At 41.1% G+C, this 23,121-nt stretch overlaps 1 protein-coding gene across 1 annotated transcript in view; it reads left to right on the top strand.

Moving 5' to 3' along the window:
• LOC8058666 (eukaryotic translation initiation factor 3 subunit H) overlaps positions 20,903-23,121 on the top strand; it is a 7,138-nt gene continuing 4,919 nt past the window's right edge. Inside the window, 4 exon segments of the mRNA XM_021463490.1 lie at positions 20,903-21,095; positions 21,198-21,295; positions 22,352-22,468; positions 22,597-22,715. Of these exon segments, the coding sequence (XP_021319165.1) occupies positions 21,086-21,095; positions 21,198-21,295; positions 22,352-22,468; positions 22,597-22,715 (344 nt within the window). The 5' untranslated portion in view covers positions 20,903-21,085.

Below are 23,121 nucleotides of genomic sequence, written 5' to 3'. Positions count from 1 at the left end.
TTTAAGGCATGAAACCACTGCAGAAACTCTTGAGTTCATCTTTGCTCAGGGACGAGCAAAGTTTAAGCTTGGGGGAGCTCGTTGACGGTCCTTAATGCTCATATTTAACCATCAATTAATCATGGAAAAGGATCCAAATGCAACCAACACCCAGACTTAGGGTTTTATCTGACAGAATTCCACGAGTTTTGGTGTTTGTCTATTTCTACAGGGGGTTATCAGGAAATACAGAAGAAAGGCCCACACGTCGGGATTACATAGAGATATTAACGTGCCCGCAATTTTCTATCATCTAGAAGACTCCAGAAGCCACGAGAACGAACGGGAGGCCGAGCGGGCCCGGAGGCAGGGCGCCCGCCCTACCCCCTGGGCGCCTTCCCTCCTCTGCTGGCCAATCAGCACGAGTCTCGAGGATTATGCCCCACCGACTCTAAGGATCGAGGAAAATCTCACGATGAAGGTCGGTTTGATCGGATGGTGGAGAATAACGTGGAAATTGCTTGGGAGCTACTCTTCCTAGATTTCTTGGGGGCTACTCTTCCTGGACTATATAAGCAGACCCCCACTAGCCCTGGAGGCATACCTCTTCTACAGAATCAAAGCTAGGGTTTCAATTCTTCATCCAAGTAGAGAGGATCTCTCTAGTTCTTCTAGATCTACCTCTAGTTCATCTAGATCTAGTTCTAGTTCATCTAGTTCTAGTTCTAGTTCCTCTAGTTCTAGTTCTAGTTAGTTCTAGTTGTAATCTAGAAAATAGGGAGAGAGAAGAGGAGAGCGGAGGAGGAGCCGGATCTATCGGATCTTCCTCAACATTGTACTTTTGCAGCAACTGGTTCGTTCTTCATCGTTCTCCAGGTTCTTCAATTCATAATTCCTGAGTTCTCTAATTACTTTTATTTACATTCAAGTTATTTATTGGATTCCCGCTTGCATCAAGTGCTCTAGTCTTTATAACGCTAGAGTAGTAATTAATAGATTAGACATGGTTTTTAGTCTTGCAATTACCTGGAATTGCACCCAATCGTGCGGATTGTTGTGGTAGCCTTAGGGTAGTGACAGCCCTAACGGTCGACGTATTCCACCTCGTTCGGATCGGTGTTTGTAGGACCGTAGTCAGACCTTCCTAGCCCCATTCTCATCTCTTTCTGTGGTTAGTGCTCTAATGTCCCGAAATAGATAATCTTGAAGTAATTCTTGATTCATAGATCAACTAGAGAACTCTCAGGAAACTTCCTCTCTTCCCACCAAAAATAATTATATAGTTATCCTTGGGCTATCTTGGATCTTAATTAGTACACTCACGTTCTCTGTGGAAAATCGATACTCTGGAATACTCCCGGGTGAAAGCTACATCGGTATCCGTGCGCTTGCGGATTTTTCTGTTTGCGTTTAAAATACCCAACAGTCAGGCGATTACGAAAGAGATGACCGAATTCTGCCCTTCATAGTCAACAAAGACCCAAGCATTCTGTTAAACAATGAGGATACTCCATGGTTACGGCAGGATCACAACCAAGGGTCATACGTCAAGAAGAAGTTCACTATTGTGCCCACTTAATATAAAGTCATGTTTAATAGTATGTGTTGTAAAATGTAAGAATTGCGAGAATTGTATGAAATTATATGTGAAAATTATGGATTTTGATGAGTGTAACAAACTCTGTATTCATGACTTTTCCATTTGGGACCATCTAGGGTTCGGTCAAAGTGTGTGTTTCTAAAAACCAATGCTTTGACTTTGGTCAAACTTGGTCAAATGACCCATTTGATGACTTAAAATGAAAAAATTTTGAATACAAAGTTGTTAGAGATCATCAAGATCTACATTTGATATATTGTCCATTTTTCCATTTGGATAAATTTGAGCCAATCCTAAGCACATGTGTTTAAAATCCAAGACGGGTTTTGGTCAAACTTGGTCAAATGACAAACTAAATTACTTAAAATGAAAAAGTTTTGAATACCAAGTTGTTAGATATCATCAAGATCCAAACTTTTTATATAGACAATTTTTCCATTTGAGAATGTTTAAGTTAACAATACCCACCAAATCTTGAATCTCGCACAAACTATATGAAACTATATGCGAGAATTGTGGATTTTCAACTACACCTTCCCAACACTTTGTCAAATGCAAAAATGGTCTATATATTAAATGTAGATCTTGATGAGTGGAACAATATTGGTATTCATGACTTTTCCAGTCGAGACTATCTAGGGTTTTGAAAACCGATGCGTGGCTATGAATTCTTTCAAAATTCAAAATTGAGTGGTTTAAACTTTTCCAAACGAAAAGTTGACCATTAGACCAAATGTAGAACTTGATGAGTGTAACAAACTTTGTATTCATGACTTTTCCATTTGAGACCATCTAGGGTTCGGTGAAAGTGTGTGTTTCTAAAAGCCAATGCTTTGATTTTGGTCAAACTTGGTCAAATAACCCATTTGATGACTTAAAATGAAAAACTTTTGAATACAAAGTTGTTAGAGATCATCAAGATCTACATTTGATATATTGTCCATTTTTCCATTTGGTTAAATTTGAGCTAATCCTAAGCACATGTGTTTAAAATCAAGACGGGTTTTGGTCAAACTTGGTCAAATGACAAACTAAATTACTTAAAATGAAAAAGTTTTGAATACCAAGTTGTTAGATATCATCAAGATCCAAACTTTTTATATAAACAATTTTTCCATTTAAGAAAGTTTAAGTTAACAATACCCACCAAATCTTGAATCTCACACAAACTATATGAAACTATATGTGAGAATTATGGATTTTCAACTACACCTTCCCAACACTTTGTCAAATGCAAAAAATGGTCTATATATTAAATATAGATCTTGATGAGTGGAACAATATTGGTATTCATGACTTTTCCAGTCGAGACCATCCAGTGTTCGCCTAAACGGCCTAAACGGCCGATTAAACGGTCATTAAACGGTAAACGGTGGCAAACTGTTTTGTTTAGGGGGTAAACAGGAAATTAAACGGTTGACCGTTTAAACGGTCAAAAAACGGAGAAAACGGTCTAAACGGCCTACACGGAACAGTTGTAAACGGTATTAAACGTGATAAACGGCTGTTTAAACGGCCGTTTAGGCAAACACCAGGTGAATCTAGTTGAATTTTATATCAACAATTTGTATACTTTAATTTATTGTATTTATAAATATATAAAATTGATTTGTTACATGCATAAATATGTATATTTAATTCTTCTAACATGCATAAACATATATTACATAATAAAATAAATGGTTTTTAGTTGCATAAATATGTATAAATGATAGAATGGTTGACTTTACATTAAAAAATATGCACATTTTTGTAATATTGTGTAAAACCGTTTAGACCGTTTTAATCCGTTTAAACACCGTCTAAACAGTTTAAACGCTAAACGAAGGGTGACCGACTGTTTACCGTTTAGCGTTTAGGATAACATTGAGACCATCTAGGGTTCTGAAAACCGATGCGTGGCTATGAATTCTTTCAAAATTCAAAATTGAGTGGTTCAAACTTTTCTAAATTAAAAGTTGACCATTAGACCAAATATAGAATTTGATGAGTGTAACAAACTTTGTATTCATGACTTTTCTATTTGGGACCATCTAGGGTACGGTCAAAGTGTGTATTCATCAAGATCTACATTTTTATATGATAAATAATTTTTTTATTTGATGAAAATTGTACCCTACTCGCATTCTGAATAATAAATGACAAAAATAAAAAGTTTAACGTCAATATGATGTGAAAATAGATTTCCTGTTGATTGGATATAGTTTTTTTAAATTTATTGGAATAATATATTTTTGTATTAACAAAATACTAAACATTAGTTACAAACTTATTGAAAATTGAAAAAATACACTAAGATATTTATGGTTAAAATTTTTCATGTATACATTAAATAAAAATACAATACATATCACTTTTTAAAAAAATATTATGCAAAGTATTTAATTTACTATACAATTAATAATATATAGTGTATATATAAGCACTATAAAAAGCTAAATCTAAAAAACAGGTGTGCACAGGCCCTTTAGCACCGGCCCATGGTTGGAACCGGTGCTAAAGGATCCTAAAAATTTCAAGACCCCGCCTGAGCCCGCCTAAGGACCCTTTAGCATCGGCCCGTGGCTGGAACCGGTGCTAAAGGGTCCCTTTAGCACCGGCTGGTGTTACGAGCCGATGCTAAAGGGTCACCCTTTAACACCGGCTCGTATTACAAACCGGTGTTAAAGACCCTTTAGGACCGGTTCCAGCTACGGTCCGGTGCTAAAGGGTCCGCCCCTATATAAGCGCAAAGGCGCCCTGGATCCGACAGTTCCTTCATCTTCGTCTTCGTCGAGCAGAGCTGAGCCGCCGCCTTGTTTAGCACGTCGTTCGTCTCAAGCGCCGCCCACCATCTCCATCGATCGAACTCCGGCCGACCATCTCCTACGTACTAGATCGATCTATGAATGCCAATAGTTTATATATATAGACTAAAAAATGCATGTATATTATGAATTGTAGTGTTTTGAATTGTTATGGATTGTACAAGTATTTATATTATGAATGCGGGCGACTAGGGGCTATAAGCCCACAATTATCTTTATTATATATATTTAGAGGGTGTTAATTATTATTTTTGAGAGAGATATATATAAATACTTGTAAAGACTGTTGAGATAGGTTAAGCAGAAATATATTATTGTTTCCAGCTTCCTTAGAAAGTCGGTAGAATCCCTAGCCGCCCACCTCTCCTATGCCAGCTCCTTCCCTCTCGCAGCGACGGCGCCACTGCGTCGTCTCCCTTGTTCGCTCAGACCTAAGCAGCCTCCCTCACACTCATACAACCTCCGTTCATTGTTCGGTAGGGCTAGGATTCCTACCAGATTTAGACATCTAGTTGATTATATATTGTACTAACTTCATGTGTGTGTATATATATTTCAATTTTAACTAATTGTTGTCTGATGCAAAACTATTCAAAAATGTATGATGGAGTTAGTTATATCTGGCTTACATTGTGCAAGAATTTTACAGTTTTACGTAAAAGGGAATATATTTAGATTTGTTATATTAAGCAATAAAGTCATTGTCATAACTTTGGTTCAATACTAAAGTAGTATAAATGATCACGATAGGGCGCCCGAGGGGCGCTTAATGTTCTAGTATTTTTTAGTGCTACTTGTGTATAGAAGTGTAGAAGTAAAATACTTTCTCATTCAGTATCTATCTATTTTGGTTGTGTAGGTGCTCTTCTTGTAACACCCCAAGTGTTTGCCACTAGTTAGACTTTAAGTTTGAGCTCAAACATGCCAAGATAAGTGGTGATGATCATGTTAAGGTTAATCCATGAAAGTGAGCCTCAAGTCAAACTTAGAGAATGCACCCTTGCTTACATATAGTACCTTTTCAAAGTGCATGCTTGGGTGATGTTAATGGAACCTCTCTCATGTGTCCCACATCCATCACTGCCTATAGTGATCACTCAAAAAGTTTCAAGAAGTTTGGAATCAAAAGGTCACATGAAATGATAAGTTACATGCTTGTTGGAATGACCTCATTAAGTAAATGGAACCATGGGTCATCAACTAATCTTTGCAATCTTGCCCAGATGACTCTAGATGAATTATACAATAAAAGTCATGAAGGGCTCTTGTTGAGCTTAGGTCAAGGAAATGCTTCAATTGGCCTAAAACTCTGTTTGGAGCTTTATCGGGTTACTGTTTTGACCAAAGTTAAATATTGACTTCTGTTGCAGTTATGAGGTTTGACCCTAAATGAAAGTTGTAGTTTTGCTTCTATAGAACAAACTTTACTTAAGGGTCAAGACCTAGTTTGGTTCCTATCCAAGTCAAATTGAGCTCTCAAGAATCAATTCAGTGCTGATTTGCTACCTCCAGATTTTTGGCTAAGTCTCGGAAAGTGACAGCAGCAAGTTAGCTTCTTTCTGACATTTTATTATCCAAATTCATATGGTAACTCAATTAGATTCCTTAATATGAGTTGGAGTACTTTTCTTGATTAAAGCAATGGATCAAGTATCATCAAATTTGGAGTTCATTTGGATATCTAAAAGTAGCTCCCAAAACAGCAAAAAGTTATTTTATCGCTAAACGGACATCGACCCGTTGGCATGCCGCGTTCTCGTGTTTTTGTTAAGCAACTAAAGTTGGTCCAAGAATAAAAGTGGTGGACAATACTTGGAGAAGGTCATGTAAAAAGTTGCATCATGTTTGACATGGTTTGGATCATCAATTCTTGGTTTTGCTAATCACTATCAATACATTGACACTCGTGACTTGGCATCTAATTATCTGCTAATCCACAACTCTAATGACCAGGGCACCTTAATCAAAGTTGTAGGGCAGGCCGAGCTTGGCAAACTTCGTTTTTGGCCCATGTCCAAATTCGGCCTGGAAAAGGCCCAAAATCGTCTCCCACGCCGGCCACTCCGCTGCACGCGAGGTGTTCGCCGAAATGCCAACGTGTCCTCCATGCGGTGACCGCTCCCCCACCATGGTTGACGCGCGTACCAGTCCTATGCAGCGCCCCTGTGCCCTCCAAAGTGGATGCCAGACCCCCCTCCACGTTCTGCACCCCTCCCTTATCCTCCCCTTCGCTCCCCACCGCAGCAAGCGAGCTCTCCCGCCATGGCCAGCGAGAGAAGCCCTGCCACCGCCATGGTGTTGTGGCTAGCAGGCCACACTCCATCTCCTAACTATCCTCGACCCTAGCCTGTGTGCTCGAGCCCTAGGATAGACGCGCAGTCCATCTTCGCTGCAGGCGTGCCCCTGGCCGGAGCCCAACCGGTGTTGGTCGCCCTCTGTTTCGTGCCATCCATTCTCTGTTCGGCTGGAGAAAGAGGGAGGGACCTCGTGTTAGAATATGAAACAACTCAGGGTTCCAGATGCGAAGCCAAGACTCATATGAATAATGTTTCTGGGTTATAGCGTGATTCATGGAAAATCCAGGGTCCCCGGTGCAAGATCTATTTTCCTTTTCTTTGTTTTTGCAGATTTTATGGATGAACTTTGAAAATGCATAGAAATTTATAGAAAGGTCGTAAAATAGCAAATGTGGACTTTTCACAATCCTCGTGAAATTCTCTATGTAGTAGATCTATATTAATGCATGTTTTGGTTTGAAGTTTTAACGGTAAAAATAGATTTGTACAGTTCGGTTTTAATTGCTTGTTATATTTGTCTTTTTCATAACCACTGTATTATTGCTCATGTAAATGTGAAAATATATGAGTTGTAGTAGTTTTCATAAGCTTTCCATCAAGCTAGATAGCATAATTTTTGGTCGAGCATATGTTTAGTTATAGTAGTTTAAAGTATTGTTCCAGTTTCTGTCTAAACCCAGACATGGATGCATTGTTTGTTATGTAAGACCTTGTTAGTTGTGGATTTAGCTCTAGATGTTTATAACAAAGATGTTCACAATTTAGTAAGCTTTCTAGAAAGTACATAACCATAATTTATGGGCATATGAAACTCAAGTTATGGCTGTTTAATGTGGCATGATAGATTCTGTCCATGTTTTGAACAGAGATGTCTTTATGGAGCTTGATAAATGGTTTATAATTGTAAATAAAATCTAAAACTAGAAAATATTATTCCAGTACAATTCTATGATATTTTTGTATCATGTTAATATATAATATGGTCATGTGTTTGAAGAAAATATGATTTGTACATTTATCTTGCTCTCACATGGTTAATTGCAATAGCAATTTGTCTTTTTCATAGATGTTGCTAAGCTTATTTAAATGCAGTGAAATTTATACAGTAGACTATGGATAGTATGTAGAATCTACTGTAATATTTGTAGAATATACTGTGCATGTTTGATATATGTTCTTTAATACACCTTATTATCCAAATAAATTAAAAAATGCATTAAATAAATTTATTTGGTAATGACCACTATGTTTTCAGGTGTTCCTCTGATATGTGTAAACTGTTGGTAATAATAGTTTTGCTCAAATGCATGTTTGAAACATAAGTCAATAATTAATTGTTTGCAATTATTGTTTCTGGAACTGTATGGATTACAATGTGTAAATGATGTTTTCTGGGAATCTTGTTTATAGAAAAGTTGTAGATAATTCATTTATCTAGTTGCTGTAAAAATTTGGTAGTATTTGGTTATGTGGTTTGTGAGTTATGTCGGTTCAAAGTTTGATTCCAGAAAGGGCTGCTCTCTGTTTGTCAGGGACAGATTCTGGAAATTTATAATTTCGACCAGCTTAAGTTGAGAATCATGCTTTTATGTCTAAATATCAAATGTATATAATTTCTTAAGCTTTCCAGAATGTCTTCTTGCATGTCTTTTGGAGTTGTGTAACTCCAGTTATGATTTATTTTCTCAGCTACTGTTAACAGTCCTAAAAATGACAGATTCCTTGTATTGTTGTTGCTTGGTATATTGCTATGTATGACTCATGTCTTTGATAATGGCCAAGTTAATACACCTGAGATCTTGTGAAACATGTATGTCATGCCTGATATACTTGGTTGCATTCTTTTCTATCTTAGTATATTAGGTGTGTTATGTTACTTAAGCAACATGAAACACATATGTATGTGTAGAGTAATTTGATACTTGTCTGCTTATTGTATATCATGTTTTGTCTATTGCACTTCTATGTGTTCATACAATTGCATCTTACATCTCATTTAGGTACGCTAGATGAACCACGTGAAGGACATGATGGTGGACCTATCGAAATGATGGAAGGATTACACAAGTATTGCGAACTTGGATGTCGTCAAGATGGCGCAGGCTAACTTAATTGACTTGTATCGGATTCCAGGCAAGCCCCGGAGCATTCTAAGTCTCCTACCCTTTCTTTTTACAAAAGCACAAGAATATAACTTTATATGATGCATTAGGTGATAGGAGTTGAATGAAACCGTTGGTGCATATTTTCTACCTTGTCCACTATATAAAACTACCTGAACCCTTACTAGTATAAGGAATACGTTCTATGCTTAGCTATGCTTAGCTCGGTAGAAGCCAGATGATTTCCTGTCACCCGCGAGAGATAGGTGGATACCTGATCACGGTTGGCTATATTTGCTATCGTGGAAATAACCATATGCTAATAATGAATTTGAGACCGGGCGGGATGACGATAGTGCAGCAACAAGGCATAGAGGTCTTGGGTGTGAATCTATTCCTGTCTGTGTCGGTTAAGGACCGATTCGCTGTACGTCCTCATGTCATGTTGAACGCATGCCTACCACTTAGTTGGCCGGCTAAGTCGTTCCGACCGCAAAGCCTACGAGTGCAACTCTGGCCGGATACCCCGATCTGGTTAAAGTGCGCACCCCGGTTGGTAGCAAGGATGTGCGGGGAGTCAATGGCGTAAGACCGAGGAGTCAGGTTAGAGTCCTGACCCTGGCAGATTGGCGGTCCCTGGGGGTGCGGCGCCGTACGGACCCGCGAATTGGTCCGGAGTTGTGCTAAAGGTGATCCGAGCTGCCCTCGCGAGGTATGCTTGGGTGAGTGCTAGGAATACCCCTCCAGCTGGATAGGAATCGATTCGAATCGCCGTCTCTCCCGGATAGTGAGAACTTGACTCGAGCAGCGGCAACGTAGATACACTAAATGAAACTTAATGGTTATGATGATGATGATGGCTACATGATAAACCGGATATGGTTATTAATGTGATGCTTATTAATCAAGTGATTGCTATAGAATAGGTGCAAATCTAGCTATGGTAGCTTTATTGAATTTGATGCTAAAATATTGACTAAAAGGTTGAATGTAAGGACTCATGATAGTAATGCTCTTTTTGGCAAAGTTATGCTATCCAACCAACTCCACCAAAAAGCCTTGCATATCCTTGAGAGTATTTTATTTCTCTCCTGTCGGGTAAGTCTAGCTGAGTACATTCGAGTACTCGGGGTTTATCCCACCATGTTGCAGGTGAAGTCTTCAGTCTGCTAAAGATGGTGGCTAACCGCCGGTGGGCTCGGTGATTCTATATAGTGTTCTCATCTACATGCTTTTGTCGGAGGATGTCACTTATGCTAGCAATGTATTTGGAACTTATGTTATTGTAATCACTTGGAAGCTATGTTGTTTTCTAATCAATTTGAAAAATCCAAACTTGTATTATTATTTGTGAACTATTTTGTAATATTATTTCCGCTACAAATCTCAGTGTATGTGATGTGTATTTGCTTAATCATGCGATCTTGGTGTAAAGTTGATTTACTGAGGTCCTTCGTGACACTCGGCAGACCACCGGGTTTATATAAGTGAGAGTATGCGCGTGTCAACGTGTTAAACGGGGACAGTCGTACTTAAACTTGTATAAATTGGGCGGTTCTGTCACACTTCTGTTGACACTTCTTAACGCAACCACCGGATATCGGCGACGGCGCCAGAAGTGCCCTGGTAGGGTAACTCTATTTACTATTGGATAATTCCGCAAGCGCACAGAATGTACCGCTGTAGCACTTCACCAAGGAGTATTCCAAGGTATCGTAATTTATATTTTCCCAAGGGAAAGCGGCTAAGTGTGTTTAACAAAAAGGGGAATGAGATTCCTTGAGTTGTCTAGTATCAACTAGTGAATAAGGGTGGTAAATGACGAATAGGAAGGGTAGTGGTAAATCCAAGGTCCTATGCTAAAGGTAAATGGTAGAGTTAGCTAGGTGGGAGGACAACGAGTGAGTAAAGGACTCCTATGTATCTAACTTGACTTCTGTGACTTACTTTAATAGATAATTGCCTTAACTACGCTAGAGCCTTACTAACTGTGTGCGAGGGATAGCCGAGCTGGTAAGACGCTTAGAAGGTTTTTCACCTAACCCCTTACCGAAAGCGACTATTGGGCTTATGGACGCCTTACCTTTTAAGAACTAGCCTGTACGTGAGGAGAACCTAATGCCGCCCACGATCTGTCACCTACTAGGGAGTGCGCTCCTACTTTCCGTTCAAGCCAGCGGTAATCAAAGGTAATCTTAAGTATGAGCACCACGCTCACACTTAATCCTACAACTCTAACTAGTTGCAGCTAGCTAGAGCTCCTATACAAGATAGGACGATGATGCACACACAGGAGTGGTTACAGGTCACTAACTTCACTAAGACAACTATATTACTAAAGTAAATGCACAACAAGACTAAAAGACTTGCACTAAGTAAGAACTCAGTAAAGTAAAGTAAGAATAATATATTAATAAAAGGGAAAGTCTTACAAAAGTAGAAAGGTACAAGAGCTATACCAGACTCTCCAGAAGACGACTCCGGAGACCCCGAGCTTCGCTCGACTCGACTCTAACTCCCACTCTAGACTAACTACTACTCTACTTGTATGCTTGGAACTTGTAATGCACTTGGCCTTGGAATTGCACACTTGAAATGAAGGATGGAGGCTGCCTTTTATAGAGGGAGATGGAGTAGGGGTTACTCCATCGCCACGTCATCGATCCGCGTGACATCTTCTCTTCACCCTTGGACCAAACCGACCTCACAACCGCCATTTGATCAACGGCAGGGGCAAATCAACATGTGGGACATGTGGGGAAGGTCGGTGGGAGGCCACCGACCCTGGAACCGCCTTTGATGTGGGGTCGGGCGACCCCACTTCTGGGCCTCTGGGCCCACCAGCAGTGTCCACAGGGGTCCCTTATGTCGGTGGACTAGGTGGCACACCTGGGTCCCACCAAAGAGGGGTCGGGCGACCCCCTCCCTGTGGGCCCAGGGTGTCACCTGTTGTCCCCTCGATCTCCTCTTGATGATTCTGATGTTGGCTTTGTCAAATAATGTCTTGAATTTGTTGTTCCTGCATAAACAAGCTAAGAGTACAAGTGGAACTAGTTATGGATAAAATATGTTCATGTCATGTCATTTCCCCTTGCAACCGAGGCATGTTGACGGTGTTTTGTATGTGGATTTCTATGGTATATCCACCGTCAACAAGATCCCCCAAGCTTAACCTTTGCTCGTCCCGAGCAAACAATCAAACTTAGCCTCGGTGGATCAGGTATTGTTACTATGTTCACATTTCAAGAGTACCATGTGTACAACAAAGTTCTTCTCTTTGCATGAAAAATTTAGCTATGTAAACTTACCCCTATTACCTTAGTCCCTTATGGGGCTTATGGCTTTTCCTTTGTCTTAGGTGGTTGAGAGACAGAACAGTTTGACTTGAGCACTAACTTTCTCATTCTTAGCAAGTTTCATTTTAGAGGTTTTGTGATATTTTCAAAAGAAAGCTTAAATGTTCCTCTTATGGTTCTCTCATGTCACTCAAATGGTGTATGATTCCTCACCAAGGCATATGGTAAGAGTTGCCTTCTCTATTTCATCCTATTTCTAAAAGGCTTATGTGGAGTTCAAGGTAGGGATGAAAGGAGATAGCATACTTACTTTGCATGTATTGCGAAGTCAAAGCTCGGATCCTTGAAAAGAAGTGTCATACTCCCAGATCAAGATGTGCAAGTGTGATATATGGTGGACTAGGTTGCTCCTTTATTTGATAGACTCTCTATGTATTGAGACATGGCTAGCATTTTTTTTTCTTCGAGCTTTCATGTGCTCAATTTTCTTTTTCTGTGGACTTGCACATGTCCATCTTTTTATTTTTCTTTTATTTTGCCAAGCCTTTTGATGTCTCATTTACCAAATAATGCTTAGAGAGATGTTCTAACATTTAGAGTATGGAGCAACCTATTTAGTGGATGCGAAATACATGTGGTTGCGTACTTCCAGTGTAGAAGTAGCATGTATATATGTGGTGTGTACGTGATCTTGATCTTAGGAGCATGAAAAGTCTCTTAACAAGGGTCAACAAGACTTGACGACACTCAACACAAAGCAAATAGCTTATGTGGAAAGATTGCAATTATGTAAAGTAGATATGGCTGTGGTAGGAATTCATCACCATTGAGGAACAATTAAGGTTTTGATCATTTTAAGAATAAATCTCTGATAATCATGCATGCTTAGAAAAATATTATAGTAGCTCTTGTCTTACTATCTCATGTCCCACAACAACTTAGGCTTAGTTCTAGCACTTGCAACCCACAAAGTTTTTAGGTTCATGGCAGTTTAAGTGAGCTAAGTGATCCATACTTAGAGAAATACTAAGTTGTATACTAGGCACTAGAGAAACATTAACAAGCAACTAGTCATCATTTCCATGAGGGATATAAACATACATGAAGCATATATGCTAAAGGGAAATGCTAATAAATATTTATTTTTTAAGTAAGAATGATAAAATGCATGAAAATAAATAGGATAGAATACTTACCTTAGTGGGGGAGAGGATCTCCCCCAAGCTAGATCTTCGCTCACTGTGGTGGCGGGAAATTCTGGTACCATCCAGCCCAGCGTTGTGCGTCTTCCTCTCGCACACGTCGGATATGTTGGCCGTTTTGTAATGCCAGTTGCAATGTTGCTTCTTGCCCAATCTGCAATTCGCCCATGTCATTAATGAGACTGTCCATACCTGTGGGCTGGTGACGCCTAGCCCTGCCCCTTGGGCGTGGAGTGCGTTGTGGAGGTAGACCCATGGAGTCTGAAGCATCCACTGACATCGCTTCATCGCCCTCTTCAACGTCATGGTGCGAGGATCCTCCTTGCTCCATCTGGGCGGCTTGCATCATCCTTCTTGTCACCCTGCGTGTCCCTGCAACATCTGGACTTGCCACTCGGGCTAGTCTAATGGTAAGTGTGCGGACCCCATACAACCGGCGCCTCGCACATGGGAGAGGAATTTCGGTTGTATAGCCCGGATAAATCATTTTAAGTTCACCATTTTGATCTCTTATGAGCATGTTAGCATTGATGAAGAAGTTCTCATCTACCACTCCTCTAACATAGCCAATGTCTTCAAAATAATGTGATTCAAGTAATCCAAAAGTATCGGCTATTCGAGTAATAAAGGATGTGAAATAGATGGGCTTCCCATACTCAATAGAGTTAAGCCAATAGTTCACTAGCAGTTTCACAGGGGAGACCTTGATTTTACTAACCATGGCATAGAGAATTTTAAGTTCATCATCAATTAAAGTATCAGTTCCCATGCCAGGATATAGAGTGCACATGATCCAGAAGTGAAGAAAGCGCAAGGTTGGATTATGGATTTCAATGGGAGTAGGATTTGAACAATCATTAGAGCCAAAAATTGCTTTCCAGAATCTAAATTTATCGAACATTCTAGTGGCATGATCTAGATCAAGTTCACATTCATGTTCACACCCTAAAGCAGTGTTTAGCAAACTCCAATTTAATTGATGTTCTTGCTCACACACGCGAAAAGATATTCCATTATTTGTGAGTTTTAGGGTGCATAGAAATTCCTTAGCAAGCAATTCTTTTCCAAATTCAGGCACTTGCCAAAAACTACTCCAACCAATTGCTCTAAACACCTTATCGAATTCAACATCCATACCTGTGCGGGCCAAAAGGTCCGGATCGATGATGCTAGTGTGTAGGAAGAGACTCTCTCGGATGATGTAGTACCTTTGCAACTCTTCTTGGCTTAACATGAGGCCGCTCTCGGGCTCTCTCATCCTTGATGGAGGCTCGTAGGGTACCATCCCATGGTAACCTTCTTCTTCCTCCCTTCCATGAGCATGGTGAGAGCCTTGAGAAGAGCTCTCACCCTTTGCTTTCTTGAACTTGCCGAAGATATGCTTCTTCATCCTCCTACACAAGTGAGGCAAACCAAGCTCCTACTACTACTACTATGCAAGGGGAATCTTTTTGGGTTTTTGTTTTGATGACTATTTCTAAACTAAACTTGAGAAATGGCTTGTAACAAAGAGAGAAGAGAAAGGATTGTGAGCTCGAAATGGTTCTGGTGGTTTTGGGTGTGGAGTTGAGCTCACAATGCTGTGGTATTTATAGGGGGAGAAGGGCAAGTAGTGGACCCACAATATAGGGGTCAGCCGACCCCCCTAGAAGCACTTTGAATTTGAATTTAGCTTTATACAGGGAACCATTCTGCATGCTTTCAAGATTTTGCAGAGATGGTCCAAAAATGGGGGTCGGCCGACCCCCATCCTAGCCCCTCCTCCACTTTAAACATTGTGTCATTGATTGTCCAGAAAAGTAAAGGCTAGGTGTGGACCAAAAGTTTTCAAATTGTTTCTGAGATTCCCTGTTTTAGTGCTTTGTGAAAGGTAAAAGATGAATGGCAAAAGTGGAGACATGTCTAAAGTGATTCCTATGGACCATGGGAGCACTCAAGCATGCCTAGGTGACCACTTTGCAGAATTTAAGCTAGCGGAGTGGTCCCAAAAGAATCAAAGATGAAAGGAGCATCTTATGACTAAAGTAAAGGATCAAGGGACCACTCTTTTTCAAACTTTAGCTAGTGTTACAAGCATAGGACTCCATTGTGATTCAAATGGTGGCCAGCAGGAGGCAAGTGGGGCCAATATGGGGGTCGGCCGACCCCCACATTGGAGCTCCCAGAGCATCCAAGTGCTGGGTTGGAACCTCTATGACTAGCAAGGTTGAAATGTGGTGAAGTGGGCCCCAAGGTGGGGTCGGGCGACCCCCCTTTGGGAGCTCCAGCAGCTCAAATTTTTATGACAAGTTATTCTCAAGATTTTATTTATTATGGCTAAACATTTTGTCGAAATAAGATATGCAAAATTCAAAGTAAGAATGCAATTGAAAAGTGAATAGTAGAAATTGAAATGCAGAAAATAAATATGGGATAACTACTGATTTACCTTATCAGCAAGGGCTCCATGTTTTAGGTCCGTAGAGCAGGACCTCTCCATCTTGTTCATTCTTCGGGTGCATCAGATGGTCCCGGAGACGTGGACCTTGATTGCACCTCTTTCTCCCGCCATACTTGCTTGGTATTGATTTTTGGTTCAGTGGGTTCCTCTTCTTTCTTTTCGGCCCTTTTGGCCGACTTACCTCTCTTGTCCCTTCGGCGTCGGATGTGGCGAGGCTTAGTCGGAGGTTCTTTGTCCTTCACCTGCATGTTAGCTTTATAACCATTGAATGGACATTTTACCTTCCATCCTGGGAATTGGAGGTGAATCTGGCCGGACCCCACATAGATGACTGCATTGACCGTGTTGAGGAATGGCCTTCCCAAGATGATCGAGACATCATTATTGGATCCCATATCTAGAATGATGAAGTCGGCAGGGACGTAGTCGTCTTGAACTTTTACCAGTATGTCCCTTGCCAACCCCTCAGGGAACCTGATCGTCTGATCTGCCATCTGCAAACGAACAAATGTGGGGTGCAAAGGCCCTCCTAGCAAATTATCATAAGTTACCTTGGCCATGATGTTAACACCCGATCCAAGGTCGCAGAAGGCGTTGTGGAAGATTTGCGGTCCGATCTCACAGGTGATGGTCGGCAGGCCTGGGTCGTCCTTCTTGGTGATGAAGGGCGAATCCAGAAGATAGCTCCAGTTGGATTGTACCGGAGGCTTACCGAACCTCGTAGTAACTAGTTTAACTCCTTCAATTGGGTCCTCAGGTTTCCCTGGGATCTTACCTTGCTCGAAGGATGGGATAGCTGCTGCTAATTGAGCTAATTGTGTTTCTAGCATTTTGTTAAAGCTCAACTGATTTTTCATAGCAGAGTTAAAGCTATCCAACTTTTCACTTAAGTTTTCAAGGATCTTATCATTAGCCATCATTTTCTTGTTAATGCTATCATTGATTTTAGATTGGCCTAAGACAAGATCTCTAAGAGAAGGTTGGTTACCAAAAGAATTATTGAAATTTTGATTGTAACCATTACCTTGATTACCTTGGTAGAAGGGGCGCGAGTTCCATTGCTGTTGTTGGGGCCGGTACCCATTGTTGTTGTTGTTGATGAAGCTCACTTCCTCCTTTGTTTCGGGACAATTGTTTCCCGAATGATCATCTCCTCCGCACACTTCGCACCATGAATCAGATTCAATGGCCCGTGTAGTGGCGTAAGGTTGAATGGCCTCTTGCTTGGAACTTTCTTCCATCTTCTTCATTAAGAGGTCCATCTTAGCAGAGAGCATGTCCACCTCATTCAAGGCATGGACACCTCTTCTCTTGGGTTGGAGGCGTTCCTCATTCCATCCTTGGTTTATAACCATCTTTTCAATGAGGTCCTTGGCATCCTTGACATTGTGTTGCAAGAATGCTCCTCCAGCGGCAGCATCAAGGTGACTACGGGCCAAACCGGTCAGGCCATGGTAGAAACCTTGGATTAGGAGCCACTCCTCTATCCCATGATGAGGACAGGCGCGAATGTACTCCTGCAGACGTTCCCATGCTTCGGGAATCGTCTCATCCGCTTGCTGTTGGAAGCTGGAAATCTTTCCACGAAGGGCGCTGGTCTTGCCCATCGGAAAGAACTTCTTGAGAAATGCATTGGCGCACCTCTCCCACGTGGTCACTTCACCCTTGTTGGCGTAGAACCATTGCTTCGCCTTCCCCAATAACGAGAATGGGAAGAGGCGAAGACGGATGGCGTCTGCGGCGACATTCTTGATGGTGAAGGTGCCGCACACCTCCAAGAAGTGTTGGAGATGGGCATTGGCATCCTCGTGTGACTTTCCACAGAAGGGATTGGCTTGCACCATATTGATAAGCGCAGGCTTCAACTCAAAAGTCGCATCCCCCAAGTTAAGCTGCGGACCCGTGGCGACATTGTCAGCCGACGGCGCAGAGTACTCAGAGATGGTCTTCTGGGCCATAGCTTCTTTGATAACCGGTGCAGATACTCCTTCCTCTAACGGATTCAGGTTCGAGATGAACCTTTGAGGTGGAACTTGACGACGTCTAGTTCTCCTCAACAGTTGCTCAGGATCTTCAACGAAGTTTGACGGCAATTGGAAACCGCTCATACACTGTCAGGCTTCACAATAAAGGAAGACAAGACAAGTGATGGGTTATCCCTATCACTACTTGATAACTAGCAAACTCTGGATTCTCTTTTTGTTAAAACTCTTAGACAGACGCTCTCCCCGGCAACGGCGCCAGAAATGCTTGTTGACACTTCTTAACGCAACCACCGGATATCGGCGACGGCGCCAGAAGTGCCCTGGTAGGGTAACTCTATTTACTATTGGATAATTCCGCAAGCGCACAGAATGTACCGCTGTAGCACTTCACCAAGGAGTATTCGAAGGTATCGTAATTTATATTTTCCCAAGGGAAAGCGGCTAAGTGTGTTTAACAAAAAGGGGAATGAGATTCCTTGAGTTGTCTAGTATCAACTAGTGAATAAGGGTGGTAAATGACGAATAGGAAGGGTAGTGGTGAATCCAAGGTCCTATGCTAAAGGTAAATGGTAGAGTTAGCTAGGTGGGAGGACAACGAGTGAGTAAAGGACTCCTATGTATCTAACTTGACTTCTGTGACTTACTTTAATAGATAATTGCCTTAACTACGCTAGAGCCTTACTAACTGTGTGCGAGGGATAGCCGAGCTGGTAAGACGCTTAGAAGGTTTTTCACCTAACCCCTTACCGAAAGCGACTATTGGGCTTATGGACGCCTTACCTTTTAAGAACTAGCCTGTACGTGAGGAGAACCTAATGCCGCCCACGATCTGTCACCTACTAGGGAGTGCGCTCCTACTTTCCGTTCAAGCCAGCGGTAATCAAAGGTAATCTTAAGTATGAGCACCACGCTCACACTTAATCCTACAACTCTAACTAGTTGCAGCTAGCTAGAGCTCCTATACAAGATAGGACGATGATGCACACACAGGAGTGGTTACAGGTCACTAACTTCACTAAGACAACTATATTACTAAAGTAAATGCACAACAAGACTAAAAGACTTGCACTAAGTAAGAACTCAGTAAAGTAAAGTAAGAATAATATATTAATAAAAGGGAAAGTCTTACAAAAGTAGAAAGGTACAAGAGCTATACCAGACTCTCCAGAAGACGACTCCGGAGACCCCGAGCTTCGCTCGACTCGACTCTAACTCCCACTCTAGACTAACTACTACTCTACTTGTATGCTTGGAACTTGTAATGCACTTGGCCTTGGAATTGCACACTTGAAATGAAGGATGGAGGCTGCCTTTTATAGAGGGAGATGGAGTAGGGGTTACTCCATCGCCACGTCATCGATCCGCGTGACATCTTCTCTCCACCCTTGGACCAAACCGACCTCACAACCGCCATTTGATCAACGGCAGGGGCAAATCAACATGTGGGACATGTGGGGAAAGTCGGTGGGAGGCCACCGACCCTGGAACCGCCTTTGATGTGGGGTCGGGCGACCCCACTTCTGGGCCTCTGGGCCCACCAGCAGTGTCCACAGGGGTCCCTTATGTCGGTGGACTAGGTGGCACACCTGGGTCCCACCAAAGAGGGGTCGGGCGACCCCCTCCCTGTGGGCCCAGGGTGTCACCTGTTGTCCCCTCGATCTCCTCTTGATGATTCTGATGTTGGCTTTGTCAAATAATGTCTTGAATTTGTTGTTCCTGCATAAACAAGCTAAGAGTACAAGTGGAACTAGTTATGGATAAAATATGTTCATGTCATGTCATTTCCCCTTGCAACCGAGGCATGTTGACGGTGTTTTGTATGTGGATTTCTATGGTATATCCACCGTCAACAACTTCCTATCCATGTACTGGGTTCAGTGATTTCGGTGGGTGTGAGAGGATGTGTTATCTACTCAATACTTGAGTAGACAGATTCATCCATAGAATCTACTGACACTTTGTTTTTGTTAGTGTTTTCGCAGTGTATCATCTATAGTTGAAGATTAAGGAAAGGGAGAGACCATTAATGTGTCTGGGCTCTGTGAATTGTTCAACCTGGCTAAAGAGGCATCAAAATTACTGATCATCTGGTGTCCAATGAGAAGGTTCTACCTTGGATGAGGGGGCAGTACACTTAGGCTCCAGAGAGAACGACAATAGTTTTTACAGAAGTCATAGTTCCTCAACCAAATGCATCCAAAAGTAGGCCTGATATTGCAGTGAATTTGAACAAACTAAAAGCTACTTTTGTTTATACAATATATAAGACAATGTTTTATTTTTTATATAAAGTTTCGCTCTTTATTCTACAGTAAGGATATGTCTGCGTGGAATAGATCTAAAGCAACACATATTTATATAAGGATAACATACTTTGTTTTAATGTTTTATGAGATTTTTTAAGACACACAATATTACCCATACAATAGGCGCTAATATTTATATATATACTCAAACTTAATATAAACTATTATTTTAGCCACATCACATAAAAAGTCTATATAGTAGAGTTTGTAAGCATATGACGTTGTGCTCTTCATGACCGTTAATTTTATGAACTTTGTTTCTTTATTAAATGTCACTTTAACATCATTATTAGGCACTGTCCAACCTACGACTACGTGTGCCCAGCTGCAGCAGCGGCAGCGTTGAAAGTGCGGTGTTCAATTTTGTCGTCTGACTTTTGGCAAGTTTAGCTGTAGAAAATGACTTACGTGCAGTTCAGAAGTTATGGTGGCACCAAACGTATGGAAAGCAACTAAACAGCAGCCGAAAGTATAGTGTTAGAGGTGCTGCAAAATCTGAGTGCGGAAACCAACCAAACATGCTCTTAAATTTTTAGTATTGTTACCTTGTGTGATTCTAATGTTTTTAGTATATAAAAATTTAGTTGTTCCCAAACAACGCACAAATAAAATAAATGTAAATCTTTTAGGCTTTGTTTAGTTTCGAAATTTTTTTGGTTTTTGGGACTATAGCATTTTCGTTTTTATTTGATATAAATATTGTTCAATTATGGAGTAACTAGTCTTAAAAAATTCATCTCGTGATTTATAGGTAAACTGTGTAATTAGTTTTTATTTTCGTTTATATTTAGTGCTTTATGTACGTGCATTCGATGTGATGAGAATCTTCACAAGTTTTTTTTTCAGCGTGAACTAAACAAAGCCTTAACGAACCGGGGCACATCCGCGCCGTACATCAACTGGACTCGTCGCACGTCTCTGCTCTGTGCTCTCCCCGCAGCCAGAAAACCCTAGACTCTCTCGGCCGCCGCTCTCCTTTCCCTCGCTCCACAGCTCGCGCCGTTCCTCCAAGCGCGCACGCATCCTCCCACCTGCGCGCCGCTGCCGCCGCCCAACAATCTACGAGCAGCCATGGCTAACCGTAAGGGACTTCCGAAGCCTTTCGTTTCTTTGCTCTCGTCATCTCGTACGGTTAGCGTCCCATCTCGCGCTCTAACCTTGGGTTTGGTTGGCTGGCTTGCAGCAGCGGCACCGGGAGGAATGAGGTCGTTCCTGCAGGCCGTGTCTACGGTCACCGAGGAGGCGCCGACGCCGCTCCGCGTCGTCCAGATGGAGGGCCTGGTAATTGCTTCTGAAATCCACACCATCTCCTGTTTGCGCTTGCGATTTGGCATTTGACGTGCAGAGATTTGAGAAACTTGGTGTGCTCAGTGGATGGATCTGTTCGCGTAGCGTCAGCTGTTGTGGGGATCGAAATCAGGGGAAAGTAACCCTTTCCTTTTAGGGGATAAATTTAGTTTTACAATGTGCGACGAATGTTATTCTCAACATGATATACACGTTTTGTTGGTCAATTACTAGACTACCATGTTACATTTGACTATGATTTTCTGTTTGAATGTAGGCAAAGCACTTTAACTATAGTAATTCCTAAAGCCTTAATCCAACATGGTAGGGGCAAAAGGTGAAAAGCTTGTCTGGTTTGTTGTCCACCAGAATTATACTGCAGTTGAACCTTAGTTCACAATAATAGTGCCATTTGTATTGCATACCCTTTCACAGACTTTCACTTCATAGCAATACCATTTAGCACAACTGATGTAGTACAGTTGAGCCTACCTACAATTTTTATTCATATTTATGCAACATTGGGCGCGTTTGCTTCATCACAAGAACCTACCTGGCCCAGGCAAGCATTCCCAGGTTTCCGATTTTGGATGCCTGGGGTCAGGTGCTCTGCCTGGGTCAGGGTGCTATCCAAACACACCCATTATGACTTTCTCAAAATCCGCCCTCTTAGACAGTACTATTTGCACATAAAAAAATGTTAAGGTGGTGCAATACCATATTGGATATGTATATGCCTATGTATGGTGATAAATCACACTGATTTAATGAGCAGCATTATCTGGGTGCCTGGAATCATGGTTCGATACCTGTACTGATGAACCAAAAACATTGATCAAGTTAAAAATAAGTATTCACGCCAAACTAATGTTTCATGTAGTTTATATGAGCATCATTTATGTTACTAAAAACATTTTTTTTCTTTTTTTCCAGGTAGATAATCACGTAGTGGATTAGAAAATTTTCCCATAGCAACAATCATTTTTCTTTGTAATCTTAATTCCACAAACATTGTGTAATTTGTACTCACAATAATGCTATTTTACGCAGGCCGTACTGAAGATCATTAAGCACTGTGAGGAGTTTGCGCCTGCTCTAGTTACAGGTCAATTGCTTGGTTTGGATGTTGGTAGTGTTCTGGAAGTGACCAACTGTTTTCCCTTCCCTGTGAGTCCTCACTCAACATTCTTAGCAGCACAGTACTGAATATGTATTCTTCTGCTATGAACGTCTTCCAGGGTAGTTGCTCTTTTAAATTTTATAGGCTAATCGCTACCTTACTATTTTTACTGCAGATCAGAGAAGAGGATGATGAAGCAGATGCAGATGGTGCAAATTATCAGCTTGAAATGATGAGGTGTTTGAGGGAAGTTAATGTTGACAATAATACTATTGGATGGTAAGATAAGCTAATTTCATTTTTATCTAATATCTAATACCATATCAATATTCAATTGATTTAGAAATAGTCAGTGTTGGCTTCAGTTTTCTGACATGCACATTGACAAAAAATGCATGTACTTGACTACTTGTGGATTATATATTCCATGATCTTGCACAAGTAAATAATAGCTCTTGAGTATGTATGACTCTGATATGTTTCACAATTGACAGCTTTATTGGCCATAAATGTCTTTTCATAATCACTTCAATTTTACTATTATTTGGTTATGTTATATTTTTACTATGCAGCGGAACGATATAGGCATGCATGAAATAGTTTTAAATGAAACTGCGAGATGCATTTTCTGTTCTGAGAACTGGTGTATAATGTCTTTGATATTCTATCCTGCTGAAACTAACAGTATGAAAATTCACTG

The sequence above is a fragment of the Sorghum bicolor genome, chromosome 6 (assembly GCF_000003195.3).
Source record: "Sorghum bicolor cultivar BTx623 chromosome 6, Sorghum_bicolor_NCBIv3, whole genome shotgun sequence".
Lineage (NCBI taxonomy): Eukaryota > Viridiplantae > Streptophyta > Magnoliopsida > Poales > Poaceae > Sorghum > Sorghum bicolor.
The sequence above is the reverse complement of the archived record's forward strand: the minus strand, read 5'-3'. Positions and strand labels throughout refer to the sequence as shown.